General features: G+C 44.2%; 1 protein-coding gene across 1 annotated transcript; it reads right to left on the bottom strand.

Annotated features, from left to right (window-relative positions):
* Positions 1 to 30: 30 nt before the first annotated feature.
* Positions 31 to 9,557, bottom strand: LOC311111281 (ceroid-lipofuscinosis neuronal protein 6 homolog). The gene is made up of 8 exons (XM_084153996.1): positions 9,454 to 9,557; positions 8,203 to 8,320; positions 4,317 to 4,415; positions 3,863 to 4,051; positions 3,561 to 3,616; positions 2,853 to 2,975; positions 967 to 1,252; positions 31 to 352 (listed from the first exon to the last, which is right to left on the bottom strand). Exons 1-7 carry the CDS (start codon positions 9,510 to 9,512, stop codon positions 982 to 984), a joined length of 915 nt encoding a protein of 304 aa, XP_084010122.1. The 5' UTR covers positions 9,513 to 9,557; the 3' UTR covers positions 31 to 352; positions 967 to 981.
* Positions 9,558 to 16,712: the final 7,155 nt, after the last annotated feature.

Below are 16,712 nucleotides of genomic sequence, written 5' to 3'. Positions count from 1 at the left end.
TCAAAGCTCATAAACACAATACACATAAAGTGGAGTAAGAAACATTTATTACAAAAAATATCAGATTTTCAAATGTTTAAACAACTTACATGAAGAAATCCAATGATGTTCAAGTACATACGACACTGACCTTTCTTTGAGTTCATTTCAAAGTTTGGCTCATTTTAAATGAATACTGTAACATTACATACTGTAAGATGGTCATTGTCATGTAGACGGGGTTGGGTGCAACTGTAGAAAAGAGGGGCCTGTCCCAGAATGCACCACAACACTGTGCTTGATCCACACTCCATGTGGCGCTTGCTGATGATGTCATTCCACCATTTGGGAGCAGAGCAGATACACCATTTATCTGGCGAAGGAAAGTTTCAGACCTGTACATTCTACAAAATGTAAGATATTGATGGAGTCCATTCAGTCAATATTAGTCCATTCCACAGGAGGGTGGCGATGGGAGGACGGCTCATAATAACTTTCCTTACTCCATGCAAACCTAACCTGGGTAACTAATTGTTAACACAAACTAGCATCATCATACTGGCTCCCAGGCTAACACAAACTAGCATCATCATACTGGCACCCAGGCTAACACAAACTAGCTTCATCATATTGGCACCCAGGCTAACACAAACTAGCATCATTGTGGCACCCAGGCTAACACAAACTAGCATCATACTGGCTCCCAGGCTAACACAAACTAGCGCAATCATACTGGCACCCAGGCTAACACAAACTAGCATCATACTGGCTCCTAGGCTAACACAAACTAGCGCAATCATACTGGCACCCAGGCTAACACAAACTAGCGTTATCATACTGGCACCCAGGCTAACACAAACTAGCATCATCATAGTGGCACCCAGGCTAACACAAACTAGCATCATAGTGGCACCCAGGCTAACACAAACTATCATCATCAAACTGGCACCCAGGCTAACACAAACTAGCATCTTACTGGACACTCACCTGTTGTCACTCCCATCATTGGCTGTCCTTGACGTGTAACGTGTAGTAGGACCAGGGTTCGGGGACGTACAAGAGACCGGGATATTTCTTACGCAGCACTGGGTCGCTCCACAGCCAGGCCACCCACACGGCGACCAGGCACATGGTGACAGAGAAGCTGGCGAACAGAAAGTGGCCGTTGGCGTCTGGGACCGAGCCCTTATGCCGCTGGTGGATCACCGTGGCTACCATAGCTAGGAAGGTGAGGAGGAACAGTTGGAAGATCTGACCCTCTGTGACCAAGTACCTGAGAAGGTGTGAGAGAGGGGCAGAAGTGAGAGCTGCAGTCAAGACACTTTCACTTTCTAGAAGAAAATACTTACAAAGAGTTGAGCCACGCTTCACACAGTGAAATGTCCCATACTTCAGGTACTTACAGTATGACATAAATCACACAATGGAGTACAATTGCCAATTAGAATTCAGCAAACCTCTATTTATTTTATTTTATTTTTATTTAACCTTTATTTAACCAGGTAAGCCAGTTGAGAACAAGTTCTCATTTACAACTGCGACCTGGCCAAGATAAAGCAAAGCAGTGCGATAAAAACAACAACACAGAGTCACATATGGGGTAAAACAAAACATAAAGTCAAAAATACAACAGAAAATATATATACAGTGTGTGCAAATGTAGCAAGTTATGGAGGTAAGGCAATAAATAGGCCATAGTGCAAAATAATTACAATTAGTATTAACACTGGAATGATAGATGTGCAAGAGATGATGTGCAAATAGAGATACTGGGGTGCGAATGAGCAAAATAAATAACAATATGGGGATGCGGTAGTTGGTTGGGCTAATTTCAGATGGGCTGTGTACAGGTGCAGTGATCGGTAAGGTGCTCTGACAACTGATGCTTAAAGTTAGTGAGGGAGATAAGAGTCTCCAGCTTCAGAGATTTTTGCAGTTCGTTCCAGTCATTGGCAGCAGAGAACTGGAAGGAATGGTGGTCAAAGGAGGTGTTGGCTTTGGGGATGACCAGTGAGATATACCTGCTGGAGCGCATACTACGGGTGGGTGTTGCTATGGTGACCAATGAGCTAAGATAAGGCGGGGATTTGCCTAGTAGTGATTTATAGATGGCCTGTAGCCAGTGGGTTTGGCGACGAATATGTAGTGAGGGCCAGCCAACAAGAGCGTACAGGTCACAGTGGTGGGTAGTATATGGGGCTTTGGTGACAAAACGGATGGCACTGTGATAGACTACATCCAATTTGCTGAGTAGAGTGTTGGAGGCTATTTTGTAAATGACATCGCCGAAGTGAAGGATCGGTAGGATAGTCAGTTTTACGAGGGCATGTTTGGCAGCATGAGTGAAGGAGGCTTTGTTGCGAAATAGGAAGCCGATTCTAGATTTAACTTTGGATTGGAGATGCTTAATGTGAGTCTGGAAGGAGAGTTTACAGTCTAACCAGACACCTAGGTATTTGTAGTTGTCCACATACTCTAGGTCAGACCCGCCGAGAGTAGTGAATCTAGTCGGGTGGGCGGGTGCCAGCAGCGTTCGATTGAAGAGCATGCATTTAGTTTGACTTGTGTTTAAGAGCAGTTGGAGGCTACTGAAGGAGTGTTGTATGGCAGGGATCATCAACTAGATTAAGCAGCGGGCTTTTCTTCAGCAGATGGTCAGGGGGCCGGAACATCATGACAAATCATTTGTAGACTGCAAATTGACCTCAAGAAGCCCAAACAGATATGACTAAAACAATAATTTCAAAACTTGCTTACATTTGTATACGATCACATATATCTTGCTACAGATTTCCAAAATTAAAATCACTTGGAGCTGTTTTGCTCAGAAAACTTTACTCAAGTCAAAATACGGAAGTAATGAGGAGACTGACCAATAGTAGAGGGCACTGGGTCCGAGTAGCAGCCAACCAGACAGGGGCATCGTCTTATCCTCTTTGACGTGAGTAAAACAGCCGGTGAAGTAGAGGAAGAGGATGATGAAGAAAGGAATATACCTGGAGGTAGAGAGAACTCTGTTGAAAACTACTTCATGTCAACTTATTACACATATTGAACTTTAATAATGTTTACATACTGTTTTCCCCACTTCTGATGTATATACTGTATTCTAGTCAAGGCTCATCCTATATAACTACTGCTGTACACACCTTTTCTATTCATATACTGTCCATAATCTCATTGTCTATACATACCAACATATACATACATATTTATATTCCGGACTCTGACATTGCTCGTTCTAAAATTCCTATATTTCTTAATTCCTTTATTTACATTTTTGGGACTTGCGTTTATTGTTTTGTATTGTTAGGTATTACTGCACTGTTGGAGCTAGGAACATAAGCTTTTCTCTACACCCGCAATAACATCTGCAAAGTATGTGTACCCAAACAATAAAATTAGATTAGATTTTTAGATATACAGACATAAATACATCAAAGCAACTAAATTAGAAAAACAGTCAATGTTCAACCACTTTAAAAACAGGTTTTAATCTAAGTTATAATATCAACCAATACCAGTTTTACGCAGAAGAGAATATCCCATTAAAAGAAATTACTACATGATCCGATACCTACCACATTAAATGTCCCAGCTGTTCATCATAAAAATAAAGAAGTTCAAACGAATCAATCTAAAATAAATAAAATAAGAAACATTTTCAAACATCATCAGCATTTTTTTGTTGGTTGATATAAAACAGCATACATTTGAGCTCTACCAGGCACCATGCGTTCATTCATCTCGGTTAACCCACAACTATAATTGTGCATACTTTGGTCAGATTGTATCAGAGGGGTTGGGTAAAAAGCAGATGACACATTTCCATCCCATCTGGACTAACGAAGTATATCTTATATAATAAAAAGGTATAGCCTACCAGTGTAGCAGGTTTGAGGTCTTTGATGATGGGGTTCTCTCTGACAGACAGGTGGAGCTGGTAACCGCTCAGCAGGAGACGGTGGTTGATGGAGTCTCCCACCAGGTGGATGCTGGCGCCCATCACAAAGGTGATGATGCTCAGGTACACAGCGGAGCGAGGCAGGGCCCTGGGACTCCGCTCAATCAGCTGCTCAGAGAGGGACGAGAGCACACACACATTAACGGGCATGTAAACACACACAGTCAGTGCGCACACACACACACACACACGCTTAGTATAGCATGTGTGCATCGCAAATTCATCAGATTAATTAATTAATTACATATTGAAATAGATTATTTGGGACACATTTTATTGTCACTGTAGCTTCTTATAGGCCAACTGTGATTGTGAACAAACGGTATCAACCAGCGTTGCAGTTTGTGTTTGGTGGTTCCAGGCAGTCACCCACCTTGAGCAGTAGGAATGGCGTGATGACATTGTAGGCCATGTGAAAGTAGTCTCCAGCACTGGGTTTGTTCAGGGGGAACCACTCCAGAGGGAGAATGATCTAAATGAAATCATGGATACAACACAGGGTTGCATTCATAGATTTGAATGCTGCTATAACTAGGCTATTTGTTTGTTACACTTCCTTATTTACTCAAATATATTATTGTAGCAGGGTGGTTCCACGCCAGGACAGCCCGAAAATATTTTGGGTATCTCAGATTGTTCTAGCAATTCTCACATAGAAACTTTATTGGAAGGGAAGTATGTTAGACATGCTTTTTACATTTGTATCAAGGTATTCTTTTGTTTTTATCATGATGAAAGTGCCTCCTGTAAGAACCTATGATCCGTGAACCGTACATGATACAGACAATATCTTGGTGTCATTATACTTATAGTGTCAGTGGGCTCTCTGGTACCTTTGAAGATATTACCCATTTTATACACAGAAATTGACAATATAGGTCATTAAGAAATCATAGCCCTCTTTTAGGATTGCACATTCAGCAAATCACCAGCAGAGGAAGTTCCATTTGAATCCATTTTCCCATTCACTGTGTTGGTAATAAAATGTATCATAACTTCAAAATTAGCAGACAAACAACTCTGGAAATTTGATGTCCTTACATGCTGACCACACCGCTCGCGTCGCGTGTAAATAAATGTACACATATGTGTTATTCAAATCATTGCACCGACACTGCTCGCGCGCCTCAACGAGTGTCTGCGTAGCCAGGCGCTAAAATAGAACTTGGTTCTATTTGTGACGTCTGACGTGCTGCATGTCCCACCTCTCCCATCGGTTTTTAGGAGCATATACCCACGTGGGTGATTGAAAGATGAGAGGTCCACACTCCAGTGCAGTTGGTGGTGTTAATGCATCTTAAAGTTGGTTGCCAACCGCCATATAAAGTCCATAGAAGAAGAAGAAGCCTGAAAGAGGAGAGATTACTAGAAACAAACTCTGTTTACCCTTTTATCTATGGATTAATTGTCGGAGTAGAGAACCTTGTGGATTTCAGGTAAAATAACAACCCAATGTTTATATCCCAGGACAAATTAGCAAGCAACAGCAAGCTATCTAGCTAAATTGCCATAAATGTTTAATGCTTTTCGACCTGTCCCCAAATTAATATAGTTGGTTCAGAGTTCGTTTTGATATTTCAACCTGGGTGTCCTGATCGCGTCTGGTGTGGTCGGACAAAATCAACATGCGCACGGTGTGGTCTGGTCAGCATGTTAGAGTATATTTTTCCAACCAATGTCTTAAAATTAACAAAATCAAAAAGGGTACTTATGAGATATTTAAAATGTTTATGTTGACTAAATAAATGTGAAGAATTGCATTTCAGAATTTAGACATACTCCATATTAGTGATAAGGGGTATTAAAAAAATCTACAGTTACATATCGCAATATTATTGTGGCCAATATTATATCGATACTTTGAGTATAGATCTGTAAAAAATATAAAACTCGCCAAAACTCAGGTATCCTATAGCTTGTTCTCCATCTTTTTAAATAGTGAGCCAACATGTTTTCAGCACTTTTATTTCCATGACTGATCAAAACTCATTTTCCCATGCTCTCGCTTATCTCTCCGCACCAGACATACTGTATCAAATCGCAATACGAAATACATATCGTATCGGCACCTAAGCATGGTGATAATATCGTATCGTGAGGTCCCTGGCAATTCCCTCCTCCATATGTTAGAGCACACACTAAGGAGTATAATGACACCAGGATGTTGCCTGTATCATGTACGGTTCACGGATCATAGGGTCTTACTGTAGTGGAAGAATGAGAGAAGGTGATGCTCGCGACTAGCGACTTGCTGTCGCTGAGGCCCAGCGTGAAGACTCAATCACGATTTATGACATTGTTTGGATGGCTGACCATTCGTGGGCTATCACAGGGGTCAAACACATCTTATCTGTGGATCACATGGAAGTCCTGGGGTCACTGACGCCAGGAGAGGTGTGAAGACTGATGAAACTTGAATCGACTAAATGAATGTTACTGTGTGAATTAAATTGTCATGTTTGGATTGTTTCAAGAGTTTATAAAACGCTACAAATTGTTATGTTTTATTGTACTTTAATTGGTATGGATTTATTGTTATAGGGAAACTTAGGTTTTGTTCGTCGGATGGCGGATAGCTCAAAGAGGAGCGACACGGGTGCGCTCCTATAATTTAAATTCGGTTGATTAGATTCGAATCTGGGTGTGTTTTCCTGTCTTTTGTTTTTACTAGCAAAGTGTTCATTCAGGTTGGGGGTGAGTTTCTGGTTGGGGGTGAGTTTGTGCTTGAATTTGGTTGAAAGGACAGTGAATTCACTTATACTTTGAGAACTTGCTAGCAAGCTCCTGTGTCACACTGCTTTTTCTTTTAGAGATGATTCTGAACTGAAGACACGTGTAACCACGTTAGCCTATTGGGGACAGTCATTTCCTCAGAGTATTCTGGAAGGTATCATGTCCACTCAATTGTTTGAGTGTTCATTCTTTTGTGACTAATACATTCTATTAGTTGAATTGAGTAAATGCATTCCTCGTTCTACAGAGTAATTATTTGATTGACTATACGCTCATCATTTAGGTCTATTGACAGTTGTTATTTTCACTATACACGGCACATTATTGGGTACCACCTTGACGTCTCTGATCTGCTTGCCTCAATATATTAATGCTAGAACATTGGTCGCCAGGATAAGCTAGTCCCCTGTAGCTCAGTTGGTAAAGCATGGCGCTTGCAACGCCAGGGTTGTGGGTTCGTTTCCCACGGGGGGGCCAGTATGAAAAATGTATTCACTCACTAAACTGTAAGTCGCTCTGGATAAGAGCGTCTGCTAAATGACTAAAATGTAAATGTATCTAGTCTCTTAATAATTTGATAACGGTGCAAGTTAGACACATGTTCATTATATTTTCATACTGAGAGGAGATGTAATGCTCGCTACCATGACTAGATTCCTCCAGAGACGCACAGGGCCTGTTGCATTTATTCACATAATATTAGTGTCAGATTGATCAATGTAATTTATTATTATGTTAAACATAATTTCTACATAATGGTTGTATAAGTTCAACCAAACTACATTACAGCAGGCATGTATAGGTCTAAAAAGGGCTTACATTTCGTATATATTAGCTTGTTTGTTACAATAGTTCAAAATGGTGTGGCCAAACGTGAGAATTAAAGGGTATAGTTTGTGCATCATAGAAGTACACGTTTATCAACCTATTAGAGAGTCTATCAAATCATGTTTGATCGTGTTAATTCATTATGATTTGTTATGACAATTTTAAGACAACATTTGTCAAAAAAAAAAAAATGTATTCACTAACTGTAAGTCGCTCTGGATAAGAGCGTCTGCTAAATGACTAAAATGTAAATGTAAATGATGTCATGGGATCTAACTCTAAATGACTCCGTTGACAAAGACCAATACAAAGTTAACCTGCACTTGAGTGGAGGGACTGGAAATGTGCAGCAGCCATCCCTGTTCAAATACACCTCCACATGAACCTTATATGGTTGACTAAATAATCCATAATGGATGTGTCAACAATAATTTCCTTCAAGATGTATTGCATTGTTATGGAGTAACGTACTCCACCCAGTGTGGTAAGCCTATCCCTCTTAGGGATATGAGGTAGCCTAAAATGGCTACTTTCATCATGATTTTCTCAAAAACGGTTTGTGATACAAATGTAAAAAGCATGTCAAATATCCTTCACCCCAATGAAGTTTCTATGTAAGAATTGCCAGAACAATCTGAGATACCCCAAAATATTTTCGGGCTGTCCTGGCGTTGAATCGCCCAGCAGTTTGACCATACCATTACAATGGGCCTTCCAAAGTCCAGTACCCAGTTTTGCACTGTGAGATAGAACCACAGGTCAAAGTGGAACTGTGGCCTCTTCATTGATGACCCTTTTGGCTTCGACCCTGGTTGGCTTTAGATAAAGACACATTGTGAAGTATGAATTCCCTCCAACTCCAAAACAACATTATACAGAATGACAATGTATGAACAAGACATTAAGCCAATATGTGGGATGCAACAGTGCTGTGGTAGGCCTACACCTAAATGAATACACTTAAATAACATTATAATTATATTTCTGTTCATGTAGCCTACTGAATTATTCATCACTATTATTATGTTGTTTTTGTTGGCCATGATCCTCCGAGGTTAACGCCAGTGGGGGAAATAGGACGAGGACATGTGAATAAATACGATACATGTTATTCAGTGGGCTGTTTGCCACGGTGGATACTCTGTCCAATGCATTCCAAGCCATCTGCTTGTACAGGTTCCATCTGTTCCTAACTCTCTGCTAATGATAATGGACAACATAAAAGCCAAGCTACACGGTGTCGTATAGCTGTGCTTGACAACCTTCACAGCCGTCATCGTCTGAAAGCAGTACAGGCTGACAACTTCCCTCTTCTTGCTCATATGACACTGACCATGAGCACATTACAAGGCGAGAAGAACTTCAGCCAGCAAGCACAGGCAATAACTAACCTAGTTTAGAAACCAAGGGGGCAGTTTTGAGTGGCAGACTGATTATGCCTTTACAGTATATTTCCTACTGAAACTGTCTGACAGTAGCCTAGCAGACTAAACTTCACGGTGAAGGAAGTTTCTGATAAACTTCAACAGAGTGCAGCCCGAGACCAGGATTTGTGGAATCTAGCTCTGACTACATCAATTCGCCCATGTCAATACTTCAAAGAATTTAAATTATGAAACGCCCACCTTGTACCCATGTTTAAAACCAATTGAAGCTGATTTCCTAGTTTACAGTGTTTTATGTCCCAGTTGGGGAACCCTGTCTTAGAGCAACAGCAATGAGCAAACAGTCAGTGGTTGTTTTTGATTAACGTTTAATATAAGTATAGATTTCAGTAAGCAAAGAAAGCTGTTTACGTTTCGTTTATAGACAAATGCCCGAGACACCTCGGCTTATCAGGGCAACTCTTTAGACACGCACGGTGCCTTCCTACCAATGGCCCGCTAGATGGGAACATGAAATACTTGCCGATTATATAAACACGTGAATCACAAGCAAAATGTTCAAACCTGGGGTTTATTGACGACTGGGACGCATTGCTTTGACGTTTCCGTACCGCCGCCTGCATTCTCTTCTCTTCGCGCGACGAAAATTCTTCTTCTTCTTCTTCTTCTTCAGTGGGGTTTATCGGCGATTGGCATCCAACATTATGGCGCATTACCGTCACCTACCGTACTGGAGTGTGGACCAGAGACAGGGAGAAACTAAATCCTACCTGCCAGCCCCGTTGCTCTTAAAAAAGATAACAAAATATTTGACACTATATCTAATGACGTTCTACTCAGTATCATCTTTAAACTCATTTCCTGTATCCCCTTCTCCTTCATACTGGATCTCAGCCACTCTCTTTTCCTCTCATACTGCCCACACCGTATCAGTACATGCTCCACTGTCTCTGTTCCCTGGCAATATTCACACTTTCCTGTTGGATGATTTCCTATCCCATTTAAGGTCTTATTCAACCGGCTGTGTCCCAGCCTTAGTCTTGTAAAAAATAGCCTCCTCTCGTCTGTCTCTTTCTGCCGTCCTCCCCTCCCCGACTTTCCTCTGTACTTGGAATAGACGCCTGCCCTTAGTGTCTCTGTTCCACTGCTCCTGCCATCTCTGCACCATCACTGTCCATATCGGGCTTTTTCCCTCTACCTTGCTCATTGAAACTATAACATCAACATCCCCCACTACTAAGTGCTTGTTTAGCCTGTTCATCTACTGCCTCGTTCCCCTCCACCCCCACATGGGCTGGGACCCAAGTAAATCTTATCTGTATACATCTGTCTAACCCTGCCATGAGTTTGTAGTACCTCATTCAACAGGTGTTCTCTGCTACGTGAGCAAAATGACTGCAGACTCATCAACACTGCAAATGAGTCAGAGCAAATAACTACTCTGTCTGGCTTGACTTCCTCCATCCAGTGCAAGACCAACAGTACGGCCCTCAGCGCTGCCGTATATACAGCCAGGTGATCTGTAATACGTTTCCGGCCTGCCACCCCACATTCCTGCACTACAAATTCTGACCCAGTACATCCTGTCCTTGGATCTTTTGAACCATCTGTGTAAATGGCCACAAAATCCTGATATACAGTATTCATGCGTCTATTAAACAAATCAGATGGATCAAACCTCCCTATCATTCGGTAGTCTCTCCAACACTTCTAAATCAACTACTGGAGGCGGGAGTAGCCATGTTGAATAGCTACCGTGGGGCTAAACTCCCTTCCATACAGTCCCATCTCCCTCGCCTGGGTAATACCCACCCACCCAAAGCTTGTGTTCTGTCCTCGCTCATGTTCCCAGCATGCCAGTAGAATCGATTTCGCAGAATGAGACACCTCATGTCCCTGTAGGTTAACCCAATAATTCATTGCCAGCTGCTGTCTCCTAATTTCCAATGGCATATCCCCCATCTCCACCTGTAGTGTGGACACTGGGGAGGTCCGAAACGCCCCACTACATATTCTGAGTCCTTGCCCCTGTATGACATCTAGCCTTTCCAGTGAGGTCCGGGCTGCCAAACCATATGCTATACTGCCATAGTCTATTACAGATCGGATCAATGCAACATACTGCACATAGTCCTCAATGAGGAACGCCCAGCCACCCACTCCTTCCCCATCAGACAGCGCATCACATTTAGCACCTTCTTAAACTTTCCCACCACTCTCTCAATGTGTTCTGCCCAGGTCAGTCTAGTGTCAAAGTACACCCCAAGGAACCTGAAGGCCCCCACCGTCTCCAAGCTTCTCCCATATAACCTCAAGCGTACCTCATCTCCCACCTTCCTCCGGGTAAAGAACACTGTCTGAGTTCTCTACAGAGAACCTGAATCACCACATTAATGCACACCGCTCTACCGCATCAATTGCTTCCTGTACCTTCCTGACTATGTATGGCACATTTCTTCCCCTCTTCCATAAGGCCCTATCATAAGCAAATAACGACCTCCCAATATCCGTCCGTACCTGAGAGTACACATCATTGATCATGATTGAGAACAACAGAGGACTAATCACGCTCCCCTGAGATGTATCGTTATCCACCAGCTAGCCGCCTGATAAAGACTTCCCCACCCTCACCTGGATAGTCCTTCCAAACAGGAAGTTCTTTATCCAGTTGTATGTTCTTCCCCGTACCCCCATAATATCAAGCTTGATTAGCAACCCCCTCCTTCCACAACATATCATATGCCTTCTCCACATCAAAAAAGACAGCTACAACAGTCTCCTTGTTCACCTGAGCCTTCCTGACCTCTGCTTCTAAGCACTGGATCCATAGTTCCCCTTCCTGAACCCACTCTGGTGTGGCGATACTAACCCCCTGCTCTCCAGGAAGTAAGTTAGCCTCTCTGTAGTCATACATTCCATAATCTTGCATACATGTGATGTTAAAGCTGTTGGCTGATAGCTTGATGGCCTCGTTGGGTCCTTCCCTGGCTTCCGGATTGGTCCCACTACTACCTCCTTCCAGCTGCCTGGTAGTTTCCCCTCCTCCCACACTCTGTTTTACAGCCCCAATACCTTATCCAGTGCCTCTCTCATCTGTTACTGCCATATCCTCCCCACTCAACAACACTGGATAATCCCACTCCCCCTCTTAATCATCCCCCACACTTCTCCCACAGGTGTCGCCCTTCCAATGGTGTCACAGAACTGATGCCAACATGACCTCTTTGCCTGATAGTTCTCCTCACCAGGGCCAAAATTCGCTCTGGTTTGTTACTTCCTTCTTCTTCTTCAGATTTATTGGTGAACTACACGCAAAAGGTGTATTGTCGCCACCAACTGGACACGGGTGAAAAAAATCACCCTAAACAAGTTGATTCCACTCTGGGGAAGAGAAAATGTACATGAATCCACACAAACTACACAAACATTTTTACAAAAAATTAATCTATATGTATTCCCGCTCTTCAGTCGTTTGAAACCTCAAATCCCCTGTTCAGGCTTTGGGGCCTGAGAGAGTGGGACCGCACGAGTCAGTAATCCGTGTAGCTCCTCAGATGTTAAATCTTTTAATCCCAGAAATAGCTCAGCTGCAGAAACAATGATGTCAATCTTTCTATACTTTTTTTTTTCTACTTGCGCAGTGCCGTTTACCACCATTGCTATAAAAGCGACAAAGTCTCTCACCAACCCATTTTTAAATCAAGCGACCCCTAGTTTGGGAAATGCTGCCTTAGACTGTCAGACTGTGACACTAATATCGATGAGGTGATATACAGTTATTATATTAATATTGCTGATATATGTTTGTGATACATATCCATTGTTTGTGTATAGAAATGATCAAGCGATCAATATATTTAGTATAAAAATAATGTGTTTAAAAAGAAAGCAAAACTAAATTGAAGGAATATTGAGAATTCCTCTTCATGTAACATTCAGGGGATTGTTTCTTCATATACAGTTTGTGACTTCCCACTGCTCCAGTCTCTTCCTGCTCCTCAGTAGCATTGGGAAATCAGAGAAACAAAGCAAGGCCTACGTGTTTAGTACTGTGTACTAGTCATATAGTCAATGTAATACTACCAGAGGTACCACTAACTCTCTCTGTCCCTCACTGCAGTATATCTGGAGCTCCTGTTCAGCTACCAGTTTATTCATCTGTGCTGAAATATGTGAAGAACATTTCATTGCCCCTTCAGCATTGTATCTTGTCATGACTTCACCTCTATCCACCACCAAGAAGCCATAGTGGTTCACTTCACTTGTTCACCTCTTCGCCCAAGCTCTTGTCACAGGCGTGGCTGTAGAATGCGTTAGCGTGGCTGTAGAATGCATTAGCGTGGCTATAGAATGCGTTAGCGTGGCTGTAGAATGCATTAGCGTGGCTGTAGAATGCATTAGCGTGGCTGTAGAATGCGTTAGCGTGGCTGTAGAATGCGTTAGCGTGGCTGTAGAATGCGTTAGCGTGGCTGTAGAATGCGTTAGCGTGGCTGTAGAATGCGTTAGCGTGGCTGTAGAATGCGTTAGCGTGGCTGTAGAATGCGTTAGCGTGGCTGTAGAATGCGTTAGCGTGGCTATAGAATGCGTTAGCGTGACAGGCTTCTATAGGCTCTTGTCACAGTTGTACAAATGGCTGTTGAACCAGAATAGCATTGTATGTACAGGATTTAAGAACTGTTCAGAACCAGAGTTCAAGTATATATATATACACTTCAATGCACACCTGCATTTCAGTGAACATGCACGCAGCCATAATTATACCATTGACAACCGAGTGAGTAGAGTCTGCTAAGTCTCATTGTACCTCAGGCACAATAATCAACATCTCAGACAACAAAGTGTACAGAGCCTGCTAGGTCTCAAAATATATAGTCGTACCTCAGGTACAATAATCAACATCTCCAACACCAACTACAACTCATTTTCATCCCTAGTCCCATGACTCACCCTGTAGAAGAGAGGAATGTTGTCAAACAGGTAGGGTAATGCAAAAGCAACACTGCGGAGACATTTGCCACCCTGGGAATCTGGAAAAAAACATGCAATGGTGGTTTAATCAGCCATCACAATGACCCATACACATTGTTCTCTCTGCTGTCTCCTGTAGTCCTGTTAGGCTATGGTTCAACCCAGCACTCAGAGAAACAAACACGACAAAGGGAGTGGAAGAAACAAAAATTATTTTAATAAAAGTTCAAATTGTCTTAGTCCAAAAAACAACTGAAGTAAAGGAACAGAGTGGGCTAGTCGGCTCCGGAGGAAGGAGAGGCTGAGGCAGGCAGGCAGGCAGGCAGGCAGGCAGGAAGGCAGGCAGGCAGGTTGGGAGGTATGTCTGAACGCTCTGGTAAGAACAACGATCTGGCGCCGGTGGAGAGCCATGCCCAGGAATTAGTAGTGCAGGTTGATGAGATAATAGGATGCAGCTGCGTAGGCAGGAATCACTGGAAACAACCCGCAGCTGCACAGGAGAGGCAGATCCTGAGTACGCCTCCTGATCCACTCCAGACACACCCACATAAAGGGGACAAACACACATACAGATACAACAGACAAAGAGGGGACAAAACAAGGAGGAAGGGAAACAGAAAAGGGAGCGACAAGCTGCCCACATAACAGTACCCCCCCCCCCTCAATGGTCGCCACCTGGCGACCCACCAGGCCTGTCAGGGTTGTCGTGATGGAAGTCCGTGATCAGCTGAGGATCCAACACAAAACGCTTAGGGACCCAAGACCTCTCCTCTGGTCCATAACCTTCCCAATCGACTAGGTATTGGAGACCCCTACCCCGCCTCCGAGAGTCCAGGAGCCTACTGATGGTGTAGGCCGGATGGTCGTCAATGAGGCGAACAGGTGGAGGTGGATCAGCCGGCGGACACAAAAGGCTGGAGGACACAGGTTTCAGTTGGGAGACGTGGAAAGTAGGGTGTATCTTCATGGCTGAAGGCAACTTCAAACGAACCGCAGCGGGGTTAATGATGGACTCCACCACAAACGGACCCAGGTACCGAGGAGACAGCTTGCGTGATTTGGTACGAAGAGGTACGTTCTTTGATGACAGCCAAACCTCTTGACCAGGATGAAACACAGGTGCGGGAGTCCTGCTCCTATCCGCTGTCGTCTTGTTCCTGTCAGTGGTCCGAAGCAATGCTTCCCGAGCATCGCTCCACACTCTCTGGCAGCGGCGGAGGTTCTCCTGAACCGAAGGAACAGCCAATTCCTTCTCCTGAGCAGGAAACAGAGGGGGTTGATAACCCATGGTAACCTCGAAGGGTGAAAGACCGGTGGCAGAGGTGGTGAGGGAGTTGTGGGCGTACTCTATCCAAGGCAGATGTTTGGCCCAGGATGATGGATGTTGAGCAGCCACACAACGAAGGGTTGCTTCGAGGTTTTGATTGGCTCTTTCTGTTTGACCGTTGGTCTGGGGATGAAACCCTGAGGACAGACTAACGGAAGCACCCAAAGCAGAACAGAAAACCTTCCAAACACGGGAAGTAAACTGTGGGCCTCTATCAGATACGATGTCCACAGGTATTCCATGGGGACAGAATACATGTTGGACTAGGAGGTCCGCTGTCTCACTGGCAGACGGTAATTTTGGTAATGCTATATAGTGGACAGATTTAGAGAATCTGTCCACAATGGTAAGTATAGTATCATTACCTTCAGACTTGGGTAGGCCGGTGACAAAATCCATGGCAATGTGGGACCAGGGACGGCTGGGAACTGGGAGGGGTAGCAGCAGCCCCGAAGGGGACTGATGGGAGGCTTTGCCCCGAGCACAGGTTGAACAGGCTGCCACAAAAGCCCGAATGTCAGTTTCCATTGAAGGCCACCAAAAATGTCTCCTAAGCAGCGTCAACGTGCGTCTCATCCCAGGGTGACCAGCAAAACGGGAGGTGTGAATCCACTGCAACACCTGAGACCGGACCGTCTCGGGAACAAAGAGTAGGTTGGGAGGTCCATCACCCGGTCCCGGGTCCGTGGCAAGTGCAGTCTTCACAAGAGACTCGATCTCCCACTGTACTGCCGCCACGACGCATGAGGAAGGCAGGACTGCCTCAGGCTCGCTGGTCTCCGAAGGGTCAGCAAACTGGCGGGACAAAGCATCTGGTTTAACATTTCTTGACCCCGGTCTGTATGTAAGAATAAAGTTAAACCTACTAAAAAACAGGGCCCATCTGGCTTGGCGTGAGTTGAGTCTCTTAGTGGCTTGGATGTAAGCCAAGTTTTTGTGGTCTGTCCAAACCACAAACGGCAGTTCAGCTCCATCCAGCCAGTGCCGCCATTCTTCCAGTGCTAGCTTGACCGCCAGCAGTTCCCGGTTTCCAACGTCGTAATTCCGTTCTGTGGGTGACAATTTCTTGGAGAAAAAAGCACAGGGGTGAAGCTTTTGGTCAGTGGGGGAGCGCTGGGAGAGGACTGCTCCCACACCTGAGTCCGACGCGTCCACCTCCACAACAAACTGCAGAGAGGTATTGGGGTGTATCAACACGGGGGAGGTGGAAAACAGTTCCTTCAAAACCCCTACCGCCTGCTCCGCCTCAGGGGACCACAGAAAAGGGACTTTTGGGGATGTGAGTCTAGTAAGGGGTGCCACCACTTTACTAAAACCCTTAATGAATCTACGGTAGAAGTTAGCAAAGCCCAAAAATCGTTGAAGTTGCTTACGGGTGGTGGGTGTGGGCCATTCCGTCACTGCCCGGATCTTCTCGGGGTCCGCCTTCACCTGCCCGCTCTCAATGATGAAACCAAGGAACGATGTAGACCGTTTGTGGAACTCACACTTTTCTGCTTTGACGTACAGCTTATTCTCCAAGAGCCGT

This window comes from Coregonus lavaretus (genome assembly GCF_964263955.1).
Source record: "Coregonus lavaretus genome assembly, chromosome: 37".
NCBI classification, from domain to species: domain Eukaryota; kingdom Metazoa; phylum Chordata; class Actinopteri; order Salmoniformes; family Salmonidae; genus Coregonus; species Coregonus lavaretus.
The sequence above is the reverse complement of the archived record's forward strand: the minus strand, read 5'-3'. Positions and strand labels throughout refer to the sequence as shown.

What these genes read in the sequence shown, in the direction of transcription:
- LOC311111281 (XM_084153996.1), bottom strand. Translation starts at nt 9,512, where the DNA reads ATGCAGGCGGCGGTACGGAAACGTCAAAGCAATGCGTCCCAGTCGTCA. An exon ending in TTGGAAGGCCCATTGTAATG is followed by an intron (nt 4,416 to 8,202) that starts GTATGGTCAAAC and finishes GATTTCATTTAG; the next exon opens with ATCATTCTCCCTCTGGAGTG. An exon ending in ACCTCAAACCTGCTACACTG is followed by an intron (nt 3,617 to 3,862) that starts GTAGGCTATACC and finishes TATTTATTTTAG; the next exon opens with ATTGATTCGTTTGAACTTCT.